The sequence below is a fragment of the Uloborus diversus genome, chromosome 7, assembly GCF_026930045.1.
Source record: "Uloborus diversus isolate 005 chromosome 7, Udiv.v.3.1, whole genome shotgun sequence".
Classification (NCBI taxonomy): domain Eukaryota; kingdom Metazoa; phylum Arthropoda; class Arachnida; order Araneae; family Uloboridae; genus Uloborus; species Uloborus diversus.
The window spans coordinates 56,620,331-56,641,024 of NC_072737.1; the positions used below are offsets into that span (position 1 = coordinate 56,620,331).

A 20,694-nucleotide genomic window follows, 5' to 3' on the forward strand; every position below is an offset into this window, starting at 1 on the left:
TACCCACCTTGAAGGGGGGGAAAGGGGATCATGGCAGAAACTGCGGCTGTGACATCTTTAGGGGGGGGGTTGAGGGATAGTTTTCTGTTTTAGGGCATTCTTGCTCTTGGAGGGCTTCATGGTATTTAGGGGGACAACCTTGCTCTTGGGGAAAGGGGGCACCCCTGCATTAAGGTAATAAATCCCCAAATTAGTCATGTAACATTTTGTTGCACTGCGATTAAGATATCTGTGACTCTGAAGAATCAGAGTTTGAAGGCCAGTAAAAAGGATCATCCTAAAAAGAGACTTTCCAAGGCAGTCAAACAGCTCTTCTACAGTAAGAAAAATCCTTGAAATGTGGTAGTTAAACCACATTCATTAAGTCAACATTTACACCCCTGAAAGTAGGCCTTCACCAGAGAATTGCCTACTAAAAAGGACTATCCTACAAAAAGTAACTAGTGTAAAAATATTAATGCTATAATTTACTTATATCCCATGCATGTATATTTTTTTATCGACTTCTTATTCATATTTTAGTTGGATATCTGTATGTATATATATATATACTAGCAGTACCCGCACAGCGATGCCTGTGCTAAAAATTTAACGGAAGTCCGTTGAATAAAAAAAACTGACACCCTCTCCCCCTCTGATGTGAAATGATCGTTTTTCTTTGTATAAAATGCTTACACACCTTTAAAAAAAAAACTATTTCAGTTTCTTTGGAATTTAAGACTTTTCGTCAAATCATTAAATTTGATTTACAGTTGCTTTAAAACTCTATTTAGTGAGTGAAGCGGTTTTTACTGCAATTTAAAATATTTCGCCAAATAAACAAAAAAAGACATCAAATGTCTTTCAAATGTAAAAATAATTCCGCAGCTCTATTGCTTATCGCCAAACTTGCCCAGCAACCACGCTACCATAATCCATTCATCTAAAAAAAAACATCCTGTGGAACATTCAAAAATCATCGTCAGAAAAAAAAGAAAATATTGTACATTTCACTTGGATAAAAACAGATCAAAAGTTTCTTTTCTTTCGAAACAAATAGCCAAAACATTACATTAACGGTTGCCTTAAAACAATAATCCTAGACTGAACCTGCTCAGCCCCTAACGTGCCAAGCGACCACGCTACCGGAACCCAGCCCTTTTGCGAGTGAAGCGGATGTTTTCTTTGGCAATAATAAATGTTTCATCAAACAAACAAAAAGAGTAACCATCGAAACGCGAAAATATAATGGTTGAAAACCTGAATCAAAATGACGTATTTCGAAATTGATTTAAAAACGCTTCTAACTTTTTTTCCTTTGAAGATAGAAGCTAATTTTTTCGACCATAGGTCGAGAGAGATCTGGAGTAAAAAATCTCGTTTTTTCCAATGCTTTCAAAAAGAAAACTGTGGGACAATTCCTTCACTTTTTATTGATAGATTTAATGAACAAAGTAGTGCCTAAATTTCAGCTAAGCCTAAAAAAGTTTGAGCTAAAAACAAATTACTCCCGCCGTAATTAAGTTAGAGCATTGAAATAAATTGTTTAAAATGCCGAAAATTCTATCCTTTTTAACGATATATAATATTAATATGTGCAAGTAATTTTTCATCCCTTTAATAGCCAATAATAGGCAATTTACGTAAAATTTGGGACTAAATTTGAATAAAAAAAAAGAACTATTTAATGGATTTTTTTTTAATTATAGCCTATGTTATTCAGTTAGAAAGCACCTTTCATATAGTGAAAGAATTTTTCAAATAGGTGCAGTGGTTTCGGAGATTACCTCGAACATATAAACACACAAAAATCTGCCCTCTCTCTTTATAATATTAGTAAAGATATATATATATATATATATATATATATATATATATATATATATATATATATATATATATATATATATATATATATACAAATTGAAAACGTAGGACTTTTAAGTTAACCCAGTGCTTAGTTTTAGGGCTTAGCTCCAAAAATCTGCATTCATTTTTCACATGTGGTGCTTTTGCCCAATGTAATCCTGAATGTTCTCTTTTTCAGAATTGGACATCCTATTTTTAGTTTTAGTATTAAAATTTTTGGTCCTTCGACCATAGGATGAAGTTTCCACTGCTGAAGAGTATTGGCCTCATCTCTGTCATTTATCTGTGTTGTAACCTTGTCTGTTTATTGTTCGATTGATGTTTAGATATATATATATATCTTGTTCAAATCTTGCGACTCAATTTTCACCCGCTTCCTGTGATCAGATTATTTTGAAATTCAGAATGCGACCTCACAGCCGATGACAATGCAATACTCCATAGTCAAATTCATTAATTAACTATTGATTGTTAAATTGTTCCAATTTAAATTAACATTTTTGCATAAATTCTTTAATATAAGGATAAAAAAAATGCTTGCAAATATTAGAATAAAATATAGAAAACCCCGATTTTTCTGCAAAAGATAAAGTTCGTTCCAATGCTCCAAGATAATTAAAACATGAATTATAACTGTTTTTAACTAATTTCATGCTAAAATCAGTGGCGGATCCACAGGGGAGGGTAGGGACGTTCCCCCAAAAGTTCGTAAATTCGAAAAATTTTTAGAAGTCCACCAAATTTTTCCCCTCCTCCCAACACATCTTAAAAAATCACCCATAACTATATTGTTACGCCTTAAATTGCAAACATTTTCCATATGAGAATTTCTGAACCCCTATTTTTCAATGTCATGAAACATTGTCAAATATTTTGAATTTTTGGAGCTTTCATTTAGAAATAATCGACGGGGAAGATTCCTTGAATCCCAACCCTTTACCTCTAATGTTATTAAAGCCATCCTACAATTTTGTTTTTAAGATTCCAGTTCCACAAAAATTTCTGCAGGACTACAAAACCTCTTCTTTTCCTAACATTAGAGAAAAACCTTAAACTATGTTTTTGGATTAAAGTGAAAAAATAACGTAAATAAAGCACAAATTCTGAAGAAAATACAGCATACAGCTATTTCAAGGCTACAATGGAGCCCCTTCATCAGTGCAAAAAGCTCACCAACACAACAAAAGGTCACAAGAGAACTAGCAACAACCACGTGGAAACCGGTGTTTATACCAAAGAGCACCAGCCAATAGAAATTCAGACAAATCATTTTCCTTTGCTTATTTTTATTATTGTTGAACGTCAATTTTTAGTCCTAGAAAATGTAGTGTAGGTAATCAATGTTAATTCGTTTTTACTTTTAGTCTTGTTAGACTTGCCTTTTGAAGTCTAATAAATGCAAATTTTATTAAATGTAATGTAACTTTGAAAAAGATAGGGGTCCTAAACCGTGGGGGCTGAATCTAGGCCCCGTAGGCCTATGCTTTAATCAGGGCATGTTTACAATTCAAACTTTGAAACGTATATCTGCAATCCTGTATTCCTTTTAACTTTGTTGTATAAAATTTTAATGTTGTGCCTTTCATGTTATCATTGAAACAAAAATTTTCTCGACACATTTTTTTTTCTTTCCAATGGAGCTGTATAAGAGACCCACCTCAAGGCCTCTGTGCCATAACCGGACTTAGTGCGCTCCCCAACAATGCATCAGTCTTTCGTGTGTCACCATTAAGGCGCTGATGCATGATGCAGTAGTGTTTTTGTCACCCAGTTTCCACCAGATGGAGGCACCTGGGCTCTCATTTGATGCAAAATTGCACTAGGAATTTAATTTAGCCGAGGGATATTCTAAGCCAAACGAATACCCAAGGGATCTTTTACATATTGCATAATCATACAACATGGGCGCTAAAGATTTTCTGTATCTTGAAAATCCACCAACTGGCCACCCAGGTCAGAACCTGGGTCCCCAGGCGTAGAAGGCCAGCAGTGCCTAACCATCACGCCACCAGCCAGCCTTTTCTTGACACATTAAACAGGGGTTGCCCTGTCGTTTGCTGATTGGTTGTTTTGATGTCTTGTGTCCTGAATTCCTATTGGTTGGCACTCTTTGGTATAAATACCGGTTTCCACGTGGTTGTTGTTAGTTCTCTCGCGACTTTTGGCTGTGTTGGTGAGCTTTTTACCCTGATAAAGAGGTTCCATTGTAGCCTTGAAATAGCTATATGTTGTATTTTCTTCAGAATTTGTGCTTTATTTATGTTGGTTTTTCACTTTAATCATATTGTAGTACAAAGCTTAAATGATAATTTTTCATGTATGTTTTTTGGAGCTTTAATGTCAACATATTTCTGGGGGAGAGTTTTGAAACGTCATTACAGTTTCGTGCCTTCGCCTAATGTCTCTAAAGAGGGCCTTTAATTTCGTTTTTAGAATTTCAAAGTCAAAAAAATTCTGAGAGAGAGCCCCCCAGTCTTAGCCCTTCCCCTAACATCAATGAAGATCCTCTAACATTGTGTTTTTGAAGCCTTCCATATCAAAACAGCTCCTGACCCCATCCTTTCCCTTTTACATTATCAAAGATGAGCAACGAATCGCGTTTTCAAGACTTGATTTTGAGCAATATCCAGTGGAAAGTTCTAAACCCTGCTCCTTTCTCCAATGCATTTTAGATGCCTCTACAACTGTGTTTTCAGGACTTCATTTTCGGAAAATTTCCGGAGAGGAGCCCCAATTCTTTCCTCATCTTTCAACACCATTCAAAATTATCTAAAACTGCGTTTTTGGAACTTCTACATTGAAGCATTTCTGGGAAAAAGTACTGAACCCCATGTCTTCTGCTGCACCATCAAAAGTTGCTTACAATTGTGTTTTCAGATCTTTTATTCTTTTTCCGGGGGACAAGCCCCGAACCCCCTTGTTTTTAGCATCATTAAAGATCTTTAAACTTGCATTTTTGAAACTCTAATATCAAAAAACGACTGGGGAGAATTCCTGAATCTCATCCTTCCCCTTCGAACCACCACAGATGGCAAACAATCGTATTTTTGAAAATGTACTCTTAAACTTCAAAACATTTTCAGAGAGGGACCTATAAACCTCCCTTCCTCCTATTAACCACCAAAGAAGGTTTAAAAATGTGTTCCTAACAAAACGTTTTTTAGGGGAAAACCGGCAAACATTCCTACTTATACGTGAATATTAAACTGCTCAATCAACAAACAAAACCATAACTATCTTCAAATATTATTAAAAAATGCTATTTTTGTATTTCATTATGTTTGGTACAAAAACTGGTAAAAAGAGATGCCATCTTGATGCTGCTCTTATAAATGAAAAAAAGTACAATTGATTACATGAATGACTACTGAAAATACTTCACGAGTCCTCAAACGAATCAAAGATTGAATTGTTTAATTTGGATAATGCATCCAGAGTCCTAATAGATATTCTTCCCTTTTTTTCCCACTTTTCAATTTTTTATTCTTGGTAGTCGAAACACTTTCATTCAAACTCTTTGAAACAAAAACATAATTCGAAAAAAAAAAAAAACCTGTCATGCTTCAGTTCTTAAACTTTTTTAAAAATTATTTTTTATTAGTTCCCCCCTCCCTCCTCCCCATGTAATGGGTTTGTCATTCGCTCCTCCCAAGAGGATCGTCTGGATCCGCCACTGGCTAAAATGTAGGTATTCCTTCCATTGGAAATTCATTGTTAATCATGGTCATTGTTGAGCAATGCTTTTATTAATATTTTTATTAAAACTGTTAGATTAGCATCCTCTCCCTCTTTTTTAAAGCAATATAAATATAGTTTCCACACAGGACAAACTTGGCCTAGGCTAGTAGCTATCTCTCCACAAATAAAGGAAGAACCAGCATAATATAATAAGGCTATTAGTTGATACTAAACAAAAAAATACATTCTTTTGATCTAATATTCTTCTTATTGGAAAATCTCAAAAAAATAGACTAAGCTTTTAAAGTAGCTTTTTTTTTCTTTTTCTTTTTGCAGAAACCAGTCAAACCCAAAGTTTTAATAATTATTTTTGCATAGAAAATATAAATTAAGAAAATGAACTATTGTCTAAAAAGTATCCAAATAAGATCTGCTTTAAGCAGAAATTAAATTTACACCTTCATAAAAATGTAGTATGTAGCTAGTTTTTCTCATTTTTCTCAAAACCACGAATTTATCATTTGACTTGTTTTTGAAATAAGAGGTTCAATTGTGCTTGGCACAGTTAGACAAATATGAGCAATTATCATTTCATTCAAACAAGATCAGCTGGGTGAAAAAATTTAATATCCAGAATGTATTGTTTTTATGAACATATTATTGAAGTTGCATCTGCTGGACTAGAATGATATAGGCAAGGTGGGGAACGAAAGCTGTGAGTTCCGATAGAGAAGCAATCCGAATGGAACTGGTTGCAAGTAATTGGCAACAGCAAGGAGGTGGTGATAGCCCATATTACTTACAAAAAAAAAAAACAATATGATGTATGTGCAATTGAATCTTTTCAAAAATTATTTTTATGAATATTCTTTTACAGGCAAAAGCAAAAGAAGTTCCAAAAACTATTGAAAACCAATCTATTCCAAAGCCTAACGTGCCTCAAGTAAGTTGAATTTTCTGTATTTACTTAGAGCCGACAAGAGCTGATGTCAACCTAGTCAAAAACTAGGAAACCAGTCTCTTGAGGGGGAGGGGGGAACAAACCCAGATAATATAGTAGAATTTTTGTATTTTCTGCACTCTTTTTTGACGATAAATATTGGTCACCAATTTTGAGGTTCCCCCGATCAATTATATTCAAAAATGAGCAAATATAATTGAAAAAACATGCTGGTTTTATTGGTACTCTTGTGGTACTCTACTCGCTTTCAACTTGACCTTTGCTGTTGGCCATAATATAAGACTTGACAGAAGTACAGCAGTTTTTTGCAGAAAATTTAAGAAATTATTCGAGTTCAGAGAGTTTTCAATTTTATCCAAGTATGGGGGGCCCGTCTCAGAGTAGCCTAAATTTTATAAGTATTATGTGAAGAGTGTGGTGACTGGACAAAAGGCCCACACTGGCTCTCGCGGGTCCTGTACTTACCTTACTTAAAAGACACAATTATACACTTATACAAAAGAACTAAATGATGTTTGTGCAATTCAACCTTAAAAAAATTTTTTATGAATATTCTTTTACAGACAAAAGCAAAAGCAGTTTCAAACACTATTAAAAACCAAACTATTCCAAAGCCAAATATACCTCAAGTAAGTAAAATTTTTCTTCATTTACCTTACGCTAAAGAAGCAATTATACTTCAATAAAAGTTCTAAGTGATGTTTCTGCAAATGGCCCTTTAAAAAATTAGTTTGATAAATTTTCTTTTACAGACAAAAGAAAAAGCAGTTCCTAATTTTATTCAAAAGCAAACCATCCCAAAGTCAAATGTGCCTCAAGTAAGTAAAATTTTGCTTTACCCTACGCAAAAGAAGCAACTGAATCCATTATTTCAGAAAGGGTGTAAGTCTAATGGATTTCCATAAGACTTATGCCATTTCTAAAACAATTGATTCAATTATACTTATATAGAAGTACTAAGTGATGTTAGTGCATATGCACCTTTAAAGAATTATTTTTTATGAAGACTCTTTTTCAGACCAAAGCATAATGAGTCATTCCATTTCAAATCAGGCAGGCAGGTATGAAAAGTGTCATATGACCATCACCGATGTTTTTGAAAAAAATTACAGTAGTTACAACTAAGGGACATATGAAATATCTTAAAAGGATTTTGCAAGAAAAATTTTTTTTCTTCAGTTACAGCCTATAAAAATTCTGCACAAAATTGGCCATTTTGGAAAAAACCAGCAAAACATTCCACTTGAAATGGACATTCTATTTCAAAAGTATTTAACCTATTTGAATAATTCTTTTTTCTAAAAATAAATAGGAACCCATATATCCTCTAGACATTGTTTTTGAAAATTTAGTTAGGTTTTTTGATTAAGAAAAAAAATTCATTTTTGCGGCGAAAAAACTGCATTTTTACCTATTTTATGATTTTTTTCTCCATGAAAAAAAAAGCAGTCTAAAGCCCTTATATGATAGTTTCATAACATATTTAATTATATACCTTAGATGCATACAGCCTCGGAAATAAAATTTGAAATTTTGAAAATTTTCAAAAATTAGCGATTTTTGAAGTGATTTTACTCAAAAAAACCATTTTTTTTTAAATCTAAAAATTGGCTCATTTGAACCCCATATAATGCTTAACAAGTGGATGGACACCGCATCCCGTATTTTTTCCCATAAAATGTTTTATGATTTTTTGAAAGTGACCTTATCCCCCATTGCATGCATGTAAAATTGAAAGTGACCTTATCCCCCATTGCATGCATGTAAAATAAAAATGTCTAATAATTTCAATCACTGAAATTCTGATTATATTAGTGCCTAATAGCTACAATAATGGTGCACTTTATCAGAAACAAATAAAATTTTACTGACTTTTAATAATATAGCAGTAACAAACCGCTTTTGATGACCCAGTCAATTCCTCTTTTTGTATGTAATTATAGAAGAGCCTTTGGTGATTATATTAATGACTAATAGCTACGATATAATGATGTACTTTATCTCAGTAACAGCTAAAATATTTCCCTTTTTTTTAAATATTAGTTTATTTCGTCTCCAAAGCTATGCATTCACCATTACTTTCATATAAAGCAACGAATGATTTTTTCTCTTTCTCTTCAACTCAATTACGTGACAGGGGAAACCATCAAAGGGAAGAACAATACAATGCATTTAAAACGATTAATTTTAATTTCGTGCTTTGGTTGTCATTGGCGAATGTTGTCACATAATTTTTAGATCCTACCTCGTATGATTACTTTTATACGTAAAATATGTATACTAAATTCAAACCTCAAAACTCACTTGTAGTTTAAGAATTTAAAAAGCCCACCTGTTTTATGAGAGAAGTAATTAATTGAACATGGTTGTAAGTTGAGGTAACCAAACAGATCTCATCAAAGGTAGCTATTATAGCCAGGGATCCAATTTCTAACAAAAGAAGTGCAAGAGCCCTATAGTCTTCAGAACTTATTTTAATGCTTAAGTGGCCTGAATTCGGTCAAAAATACGAAAATTTTAGTGAAACAAAAAAGGAAGTATGGGAGCTCAGCTCCCATAACAATTAGGTGCTGATCAGCTGAAAAATATGTTTATATAAGGAAGTGTAAAAAGACGAAATGACTAGGTCGTCAGAAGCGGTTTGTTACTGCTATATTATTAAAAGTGTGTAAAATTTTATTTGATCCTGATAAAGTGCACCATTATTGTAGCTATTAGGCATTAATATAATCAGAAGTTCAATGACTAAAATAATTAGACATTTTTATTTTACATAAATGCCATGGCGATATTGCCATGGCACTTTCAAAAAATCATAAAACATTTTATGGGAAAAAATACGGGATGCGGTGTCTATCCACTTGTTAAGCATTATATGGGGTTCAAATGAGCCAATTTTTAGATTTTTAAAAAATGGGTTTTTGAGTAAAATCACTTCAAAAATCGCTAATTTTTGAAAATTTTCAAAATTTCAAATTTTATTTCCAAGGCTGTATGCATCTAAGGAATATAATAAAATATGCTATGAAACTATCATGTAATGGCTTTAGACTGCCATCTCCGTTTAGTAAAAAAATCTTTTTTTTCATTTAAAAAAAATCATAAAATCGGTAAAAATGCAGTTTTTTCGCCGCAAAAATGAATTTTTTTTCTTAACCAAAAAACCTAACTAAACTTTCAAAAACAATGTCTGGAGGATATATGGGTCCTTATTTAGTTTTAGAAAAAAGAATTATTCAAATAGGTTAAATACTTTTGAAATAGTGTCCATTTCAAATGGAGTGTTCTGCCGGTTTTTTCCAAAGTGGCGGATTTTGTGCAGAATTTTAATAGGTTGTAACTGAAGAAAAAAATCTTTTCTTGCAAAATCCTTTTGGGATATTTCATATGTTCCTTAGTTGTAACTACTGTAATTTTTTCAAAAAAATCGGTGATGTTCATGTGACAGACCCTGCCTGATCTGAAATGGAATGGCTCTTATCAGTACCAAACACAGTGGTCTGTCAAAGTGTTTTTTTTTTTTATTTCTTTACTAATAATAAAGCTGAAAGTCTGGATGTCTGGATATCTCTCTGTCTGTCAGGATCTCTGTGACGCTCATAGCGCCTAGACGGTTCGACCGATTTTCATGAAATTTGGTACAAAATTAGTTTGAGCATGGGGGTGTGCACCTCAAAGCGATTTTTCAAAAATTCGATTTTGTTCTTTTTATATTCCAATTTTAAGAAAATTTTACGGAGCAAATTATCACAACGTGGACGAATAAATTACGGAATTATCATAACCTGGAACCGTAACATGGGCAAGCAAATGAATATAGCAAATTGGTGAGAAATTCATCATTCATTATTTGTTAATATACAGGCAAACCAAATGACCTTTTAATTTTCTACTACAGGCAAAGCCAGCAGGCACCACTATTATATTCATAAATTACTACTACTAGAACTACTTAATTATAAATATAGTTTTAACAAGTTTAGAAGTTGTAGTAAATTTCATAATTTTTTAAAAATTGTCCTAAAATTTATTAATATTTTGAACTTTGTCTTAAATTTCCTATAATTATCAATATTTTCTGCCACATTTTTGCATAAAAAGAAAAAAATCCACTTAAGTCGCTTCAAACTTTTGCGACCGGTTTTGTTCGATTTTTGTTGTTGTTTCTGATGCTGTGATGTTACTCCCTGAGCTAATCAAATGGCAAGTGGTAGAATCAAAAATTCAAATTTTTAGTTTGTAGCCAATGCTCAATTGACTTTTAAGCCACCTTTTTTTATCATAAGCAGCCACTTTATCCAGGACTTATTCTTTTTGTAAGAAACAATCAAGCAGTCTTATGGCACTACATTAAAAAAAGAATAAATGAAATAAAACCAGCACACATAAATTTTAAAAGAAACAATGTTAGATGAGTGAAAAAGTTAGAAGTTTACATGCAAATTGTGGAATTAATGCTGTAATTGTTTGTTAGTTTTTGAGTACATGTAAGCAGTGGTTTGAAAAACTACATTTCTTTTGTAGCGAACTACAGCTACTTTGTTACAAATGTAGTTAACTACAGCTACAACTACTTTTTTCAAAATATAGTAGCTACAAACTACTTTTGAAATGTAGTCGCTACTTCGCTACTTTCCAAAAAATAAGCAAATAAAAAGCATACACAATAGGCTGTCCCTCAAAAAATGAAAGTCAATTTTTCAAGTCGCATACACTCTTGTATTTTTCCTCTTGTGTCAAAACAATCGTGAAAAAAAGTTTCAAACAATTTGCACAAGGGCAACCCCGTGCCGACTTGTACCCGAAAGTGTAAAACAATACTTGTATGCTAGGCCAAATTGCAAAAAAAAAAAGAAAAAAAAAACGTTTTTTAGAAACTCGAAATTTCTGTTGGGAAACGTTGCCCCTGTACCCAACACCCCACATGTACCACAAGAACATTTATTCAAATTAAAAAGCATTTAGATATGCCACACTTGACCTAAAATTTATAATTTTATTTAAAAAATTGATTTTTTTTTCAGTTATCTTTTAAAAAATTACATATAAATTTAAATAGAATATCAAGTTCAAAAACTAATAACGAACACATTTACAGATCAACAATTACAAACGAATAATAAAAAAATAATATATTTTAAATGAAAAATTTAACTCAACCTTTAAAAAAAACCAGATCTTTGAGTACTATGTGGGAGACTTAAAAATTGCAGGAAAACAAACATTTCTATTTAACGCTAATTACCTACTTTTCTACTTTACTGTTTATATTTTTCAGCTTAATAATTTCGTAAAATCTTACATTTCTGAAAATATGTATCAAAAACTTAATATTTTGAAGAAAATTATAAATGTTAGGCACGTGTGGGATATCTAAATGGTTTTTAATTTGAATAAATGTTTTTGTGGTGCATATGTGGGTATAGGAGGAACGTTTTATCAACAGAAATTTTGAGTTTCTAAAAAAGCATTTTATTTCAATTTGGCCTAGCATTACACAAATGCTGATTCACACTTTCAGACATAATCGGCACTTGCTGCCGTTGTTCAAATTATATGATTTTTTTTTGGATGTAAAAGGATAAAATATAAGAGAGTGTGCGACTTGAAAAATCAACTTTCGATTTTTTTTTTTTTGGGGGGGGGGGATCCTGATAAACACACACACACTCACCGTAAGAGAATTGAACAAAAAAGATTGATAAATTAGCTCATCAGAAGACATTAAGAAAAATGTCCGTTATTATACTCTCACACACTGTAATGCTCGTATTTATTGTAAGTCCTCCAGAACAGTTCAATTTCATCCTTTTCTATAACATTTTAAGTAGCTTCTTTTTATTTGGTGAATACTGTCAAAAATTTAAGCCTTGCTAAAATATTTTTGGTTTTTAATCTTCGGTCAGTTCATATAAAATTCACCAAATTTTCAACTCGCGAAATCACCCATGTCTTTATTTTCGCGAAAATAAGTGCTTTTTGCAATATGAATATTGGTGAAATATGGAAATTACAACGGCAAAACAACTAATGGCGTCAAACAGATAGAACGTATGGCGTCAAAATGAAATGCCTGAGGTCAGCTCGTATTTTTTTGAGTCTTATTTCTCATTGCATCCGCTGATGTACTTGTGTAAAATTTGAGCCAATCAAATTCGTTTGAACCATTTTTTGAGCAATCACGATTGCTTATTGTTCTCATTTGACCGTTCTTGGCGTTGTGGTTCCTTTTTCAGCTTGGACCAGCGGCTCTGCAGCAGCACCGCCCACCGGCCTCTCAGGCGCGTCGGAATCCGCTTTTTCTGGTCAGAGGCGTCCATGTCCGGTACACACACGTGCTCACACACATACACAATCCTACGTGCATACACACAGGTCTATGCACCCACACAAGCCTACACATGCATGCACGCGCGCCTACGCACACACAACTATACAGACGTAACCACCCAGGAGGAAGGGCAAGCTTGGGGGACAGGAACCGTTTCTAGAAACAATAACTCCAATGAATAGGGTCCTGTCGCAACTCGTGATTGTGAAATACATAATTTGAATTCAAAATGTCAGAATGCAAATTAATTTAATTTTTTTTTTGTTTTCAGTTTATTTAAAAGTAGTTTCCAGAAATCGCTACAAACTACTATTTTTTTGTAGTTAACTACTCACTACACTACTTTATTAAAAAAGTAGTGCGCTACACTACAAACTACTCAAAAATGTAGCTACTACAGTAGCGTCGCTACTTGTAGCCCGCTACTTCCAACCACTGCATGTAAGTAATAATAATAATAAAAAAAAAGCTCTGTTCAGAGTGTTCACAAGGTGGAGAGTCAGACACATTTCCCTGTTTCATAACCACTTTCTGGGAAAATGTTTAATTTTTAAATTTGATTTTATTTTTAGATATATTTTTACAAGATATTAAGCTTAAAATTTTTTCAACAGAAATGTGAGCAATTGCCTGATTATAAGCTGAGATTTTTGAAGTGAATGGAGTGTAGTAACAATTGCTAGTAATTTCTACAATTCTATATTATTGGTTTCGGAAAACGTCAGTCATGGGGGGGGGGGAGTTGTCCCCCCCCCCCGAAAATCTGCCACTGATGGAGAGGCAAAATTACTGCAAGTTTGAGGCAGTGGAAAAACAATTTTTTTTTAATGAAAATTTTTAATTTTTTTACAAATTAAAATATTTTTCTTAAGACTTTTCCTGACTGCTATTTCACAAACTAATGTTTACAAAACATTCTTTGATGAGTAAAAATTAAATGATGTTTAAAAATTTTTGTTTTAGGTAATCATTGAAAAAAAAAATATTTTCATTAAAAAAGAAAAAAATTTGAATTCTGAAATTTTGAATTCAAATTATGTTTTTCCCAATCACGAACTGAGACAGGACCCTACTCAATGGAGTTGATGTTTCTAGAAACAGCTCCTGTCCCCCCCCCCATTCCTGCCTCTCCTCCTGGGCGGTTACGTGTGCATAGTTGTGTGTGTAAGTGTGTAGGCTTGTGTGTGTACGCAGACCTGTGTGTATGCACGTAGGTGTGAGCGTGCGTGTGTGTAGGACATGGACTCCTCCGACCAGGAGAAGCGGATAGCTCAGGACCGGAGCAGCCGCGCCGCGCCACCAGCAGAGGAAGGTGGGCGGTGGTGCTCTGCCGTGCTAAGCGCAAAAGTGGTATCTGCATCTGATTTCAAAAGGAGAAATAGCCGTTTAAAGTTGTGTGCCTCCATGTATTTGATTTGGATGCAACTTTTTCAGAAATTTTTAAAAAATATTTCCCATTGACAAATGACCATAAAACGTTGTATTTAGGTGAAATATGTGACAAAGGACCACCTGGTGACCGTAACTCAATTTCGATGAAAATTGCAGATACCACATTTGTGCTTAGCACGGCAGTGCTGCATAGGCTTCTGGTCCAAGCTGAAAAAGGCACGGAACATCAAAAACGGTCAAATGAGAACAATAAGCAATCGTGATTGCTCAAAAATAAAATACTTAAAGTAAAATGAAAAAAAGGAAAATTTAATTTGAATTCTGAAATTTTGAATTCAAATTATGCTTTTCGCAATCATGAGTTGCGACAGAACACTACTCAATGGTTACTACCCTTTTCACTTGTTTCTAGACGCGCCTCTTGTTCCTCCAAGCCTACCTCTACTCTTGAACGGAGACGTGTGTATTAGTTGTGTATGTGTAGACTTTTGTGTGTGCGTAGACCTGTGTGTATGCACGTTGGCATGTGTGTAAAGGCTCGTGTGTATGTGTGCGAGTGCGTATGTGAATGAGCATGCATGTGTGTAGGACATGGATGCCACCGACCAGGAGCGGCTACCTGGGGGCGGTGCGGCGGCGCACCTGCAGGTGACGGTGGAGGCTGAAAAAGGCACGGACACCAAAAACGGTCAAATGAGAACAATAAGCAATCGTGATTGCTCAAAAAAAAATTAATTTGAATTCTGAAATTTTAAATTCACGCACGATAAAATTTTGAAAAAATGATAGACATAGTATGTCAATCTAAGTGAAGGTTTATTATCATTTTGTATGTTAGATAACATTTTACATATTTGCAGTTTTCATATCATTGTTCCTTAACGAACGCTAGAATCCGTGACGTAACTAGTCTTGGAATAGAGAACGGCACGTGTAGTGGGCGTTGCCCATGACGTGACTAATTTGACGTCGATTCTTCTTGAACATGTGACGTCACGTGCACACGCTTCGGGCTTGGCCACTGAAGATCACGATCAGGTAGCATTGAAGTGAAGATATGCTAATGAGAGTCTGAATATAAGCAAAGCTGTTATCAGTTGATCTCTCTCTCACTTCTTGCACAGCCTAGACGCGTTGGCTCATGTCAGGCAAGCCAACTTGCTGTTTGTTCAGCAAGCTTAGGCTGTTACCTTTTTTTGTTTAATTGAAGTAGTATGACGTTTGTCCATTGAAGACTTCGTTCTTCATGAACGATAGTCGGGTCAATTGATAATACTTATTAGTCTAGGTCAACGGGGTATTTGCAATAATGATATACTTATCCTTATTTACTTTTTGTCAAAGCCATATACTTTGTTTTTTATCTTTTAATAAATTAATTGATGTTTAATGAGCTATTCGTCTTCAATTATACTGTTTCACGAACTCCAATTTCACTCTGCTAGATGTATTACGTTGTTTGGGCAAGAGTTAGTTTCAATCATACCTTCCCATCCAACAAGGGGTTATGGGCCCAGGTTGCCTTTCCCCTGTAGAGTTCTTTGAAAGTGAATCAGTTGTAAATTTTTTTGAGAATAAAATTTTTTTTTTTCGAGCAAATACCGCTGTGCAAGAAAGTTTTATTCGGGGAGGCCGTAACAAGCGATGTGTAAGAAAATGGTGTTAGTCGTTTCCTTTACCGATGTTCTTCAGTCAAATTACGAAATTTCATAGAGATCTCGGACGCTTGTGGAAAAGCTACACTAGTTGATATTTGAAGCGGAAATTTTTTGGAAGTGAACTCTTTTTCTACCTAATGGAACTGTAGGATTTTTTTTCATCCAAGACTCTTTTTATCGCGCATGCGAATTTAAAAGTCAAGATTTATAATGGCTACTTCTGGGGTTACCATAGAGCCACTTACGAATGAAAATTACACGGAATGGGCAATAAATGCCAAATTCCTTCTTATGGACAGGAATGCGTGGTCCATTGTAGATGGATCGGAAAAAGTGCCCGTTATCAGCAAGGAAGCCGAAATCACCGCTAGAGATGTTCGCGATTACGAAATACGAAGAAGAGCCGCGCTGTCAATAATTTTTTTAAATATCAACCAAAGTTTAAAGAAAATCATTGAAAATATAGAAGATCCTGCGGAGTCATGGAAGAAATTAAGGGATCATTTCTTCCCTAATAATCGATGTGTTCAAATGCAAAATTTTAATCAATTAAATCAGTGCCATCTTGAAAAGGGCGAAAAATTAAATTTATTCGCCGCTCGCCTTCAACGAATTTTTGATAACATAAAATTAGCTTATCCAGAGTTTCCCGAGGATTACCTGACGTTTCACCTTCTCCAAAATTTACCTAGATCATATGACAATATTGTCCAGAACATTCTTACACGTCCTGCACCTGAGTTTAGATTCGATAAGGTTGTTATTGATCTGATAGTAGAAGAGGGTCGCCAGAACCTTAATATGGAGAAAGAAGCCAATACATATGCTTATATGACAAAGATTATCTGCCACTCGTGTGGCGAACAGGGCCACATTAAGCGTGTATGCCCAACCCGGAAAAAGTGTCATCCACCACGGAACCACCAAACGACTCAACGAGGTTATCCCCGAGAAGTCTCACCCCAGCAGAGGAGTGACAGACCCAACAGATGGAACCGAAGTAGAAACCGAAATCGAGGTCGCCGATGGAATTCCAAAGGACGGAGACGGTCATTTTCCAACGACAGACGTGAGTACGAATTATATTTTGTCTCTGAAGCTAATTTAAGTCATTCAGGCACAGGGCGATCTAGGAACCTATTTACCTTTGATACAGCCGCCTCTCATCATTTTTCCTTTAGAAAGGACTGGTTCGTGAATTTTGAGAAAGTTCGGGATGTTCGTATGGCGGTAGCAGTAAAGGAGAAAACCTTTCCAATTGTCGGAAAAGGAGATGTTAAAGTTAATTTTGGTGAAAAAACTGTAATTTTACAAAATGTATTGTACTCTCCCCAATTACGTCGTAATATTTTATCTGGTACTAAATTTGACCAGGGAGGTGCAAAATTTGTAGGGGGAGGAGGTTTCGTGGAGGTATCTAGCCAAAAGGGTCCAATTTTTAAAGCAAAACTTGAAAATGGCATGTATATTGTTGAAACTGTGGATAATGAAATCTCTGAGAATAATCATGTAGATAAGAATCCCATTCCTGAAAATAATTCAGTAGATTTGGAAACTTGGCATAAGCGATTTGCTCATGTGAACGTAGATTCTATCAGACAAACCGGTGATTTAAAATCCGTTAATGGTTTACCCAAATTTAAAAGTATAAAACTAAATTGTGACAATTGTAAAATCGGAAAGTTCAAACGCGTTAGTTTTAAGTCTATAGATAATATTCGGTCGAAACGACCGATTGAACTCCTTCACGCTGACGTTTGGGGACCATATAGTGTCAAGGGAAGGAATGGAGAAAGATATTATTTATCCATAATCGATGATTTTTCTCGGAGATGTTCACTTTATCCAATTTGTAATAAAAGCCTAGTTCCTGAAATTTTGAAGTACCATATTTTAAGAGCAGAAAACTTTATTGGTAAAAATGTAAAATTTGTAAGAACAGATAATGGGTCTGAGTTTGTAAACAATGAGTTTGATGATTTTTGTAAAGAAAAGGGCATAAAGCACGAATTAACTGTACCATTTACTCCGATGCAAAATGGAGTAGCGGAAGTCTTTAACAGGGTGGTAGCTAACGCAACTCGCGTAATACTTCAAGAAAGCGGATTACCACAAAATTTCTGGCCTGAAGCCATGTTATATTTTGTCTATACGTGGAATCGCGTCTGCCACAAAAACCAGAAAAAGACACCTTTTGAACTGTACGGAGGCAGAAAACCTTCGGCTTGTCATTTAAGAGCATTTGGCACAGTTGTATTCGTAGCTATACAAAAGAATTTAAGAAATAAACTCGATGCAAAAGCTCAAAAAGGAGTGTTGGTCGGTTATGCTTTTAAACGAAAAGGATATCGTATTTTTGTTCCTGAACTCAATAAAATTATAGAATCCATAGACGTGTCCTTCAAAGAAAACACTTTCTACAAAGATGAATTCGCGAACGTAAAAGAGAAAGAAAAAGTCACCCCAAATTGGCCTCTCACTCAAGTCGAAAGTTCTGACCTTGACGAGACGGCAGAAGAATCTGTTTTCAGTGAGGAGGGGGAAACTAGTCAAAGCGAATTACAATCAGAATCAGAAAGCGAAGTTGACGGGAAAAGTAAACCTTTAAAAAGTGTAACTTGGGTTAGAAAAGTAAGACCCAGGACAAATAGTTCTAGGAATGATATTTATTTTTTTGAGAAAGGGAAAAATACCAGATTAAGATCCATGCATGATGTTCACAAATATTGCAATAAACATAATATCGCGTATGATCCAAATATGTTTAGTTTCGTAGGAAAGGACCTATTTGAAGGTGAAATTTCCGCTAATAGACCAAAGGTAGATTTGAATTCTTCATGACTAGCGGAGGAAATTAAAGTTCCGAGTACTTACAAACAGGCATTAAAATCAAAAGAATGGGATCAATGGAATGCATCAATGAAAGAGGAATATGACGTGATGTTAAATCGCGAGGTGTGGAAATTGTCTGAATTGCCTGAAAATACGGTACCAATAGGATCGAGATGGGTTTATTCGGTAAAGAAAAATGAGGAAGGCCAGGTAGTACGTTTCAAAAGTAGATTATGTGCTCAAGGTCATACTCAGATCAGGGGCCTAAATTTTTGGGAGACCTACTCTCCGGTGGTCCAATTCGGCATAATTAGATTTTTTTTCGCACTATTGGTAGTATGTGAAAAATGGATGCATGTTCAATGTGATATTAAATGCGCGTATTTGTATGCACATTTAGAGGAAACCATATTTATGACACAACCTCCAGGTTTTGAAATTAAAGGTAAAGAACATTTATACTGTAAACTCAAAAGGGCTATATACGGCTTACATCAAAGTGGCCGTTTATGGTATTATGAAATGGAAAAAGTTTTGTGTAAAATTGGTTTTTCTAAATTTTCAAGTTGTAATTGTGTTTATTTCAATGAATATGTAATTTTACTTCTTTATGTCGACGACATTGTTTTATTTGGTAAAAATGAATGTTATATAAATAGCGCAATCAACATGTTGAATGAATACTTCGATCTAAAAGTATTAGGAAAAACACGCAAATTGCTAGGGGTAGATTTCTTAAACGAAGAAAATGATTTGTGTTTAAGTCAATTGGAATATATTCAGGAAATTTATGAACGTTTCGAAAATTTTAACATTCCTGTAGCATCTTTACCCATTAGCAAAGGAGTCATTTATTCAAGTGTTGATTGTCCTAAAACTGATGATGAAGTAAAAGAAATGACAAAATATCCGTATAGAAATTTAGTAGGTTGCTTAGCATTTGTAGCAAATAGAACTCGTCCAGACATCGCATATGCAGTAAATATTTTTAGTCAATTCCAATCAAATCCTGGTATAATTCATTGGAATGGCCTTGTCAAATTACTCGGATATGTTTGGAAAACGAGAGATTTAAAACTAAAGTTACAATGCAGCAAAATTCAATTGATTACTTTCTCGGATTCTGACTTCGCGTCAAATCGAGACGATCGCACATCCTTAGGCAGACAAATTGTTTTTCTAGACAAATCGCCGATTGAATGGCGTACATTTAAACAGAAAAGTGTAAGCTTATCCACTATGGAGGCTGAATTTGTTGCAATGACAGAATCCGCTAAGGAATTGATGTGGTTTGATAGGGTATTAGATGAATGCATCGAAAATAAAGTAATCAAAAGATCTAAATTTAAATCTATTCTTTTTGTTGACAATCAAGCATCAATTGATTTTGTAAATTCACCTATTGAAAACCATAGAAGCAAACATATAGATGTGAAACTATTTTTCATTAGAGATCTAGTTTGTAAAAATGTTTTTGACATTAAATATATTCGAAGTAAGGAAAATTTGGCAGATATTTTCACGAAATCTCAAACCCGTTTTGAATTACTTGCAAACATTTATTGAGAATATTTATTGTGAACAAAAATAACATTGTTTTTAAGAATTTTTTTCCAAATTTTGAAAATGTTTTTTGTAACTCTTGACTATTCGTATTTGCACTTACATCATATGATATTTTTCATGTTAAATCTCTTACAAGGTGAACAATTTGATTGTTATCTTCGTTAAAAGTCAAGTAAAAGCCACTAGATCGTTTTCCAGTGGGGTAATTGATGAAGTGATTAGGGTTAATTAATTTTTGAACGGGAAAAATTGTAAAATTGTTAAAATTACTTTTTTGAAATATTTTTTTTACCTAACAAGTATAAAAACATTAAAACTGGAATTTTAAATGGTCACAACTTTAAGGGTCAAATTTTTAAAGGACCAAAAGTTTATGATAAATTGAAAAAAAAAAAAAGAAAAAAAAAACATTGTTTGAGTTTCTCTTA

At 34.1% G+C, this 20,694-nt stretch overlaps 1 protein-coding gene across 1 annotated transcript in view; it reads left to right on the forward strand.

Annotated features, from left to right (window-relative positions):
* The window catches only part of LOC129226697 (uncharacterized), a 133,906-nt gene extending 115,197 nt beyond the window's left edge, over positions 1 to 18,709 (forward strand). Inside the window, exons 25-28 of the mRNA XM_054861326.1 lie at positions 6,404 to 6,469; positions 7,051 to 7,116; positions 7,240 to 7,305; positions 16,427 to 18,709. Coding sequence (XP_054717301.1) covers positions 6,404 to 6,469; positions 7,051 to 7,116; positions 7,240 to 7,305; positions 16,427 to 18,709 — 2,481 coding nt within the window. The remainder of the gene's footprint in view (positions 1 to 6,403; positions 6,470 to 7,050; positions 7,117 to 7,239; positions 7,306 to 16,426) is intronic.
* Positions 18,710 to 20,694: the final 1,985 nt, after the last annotated feature.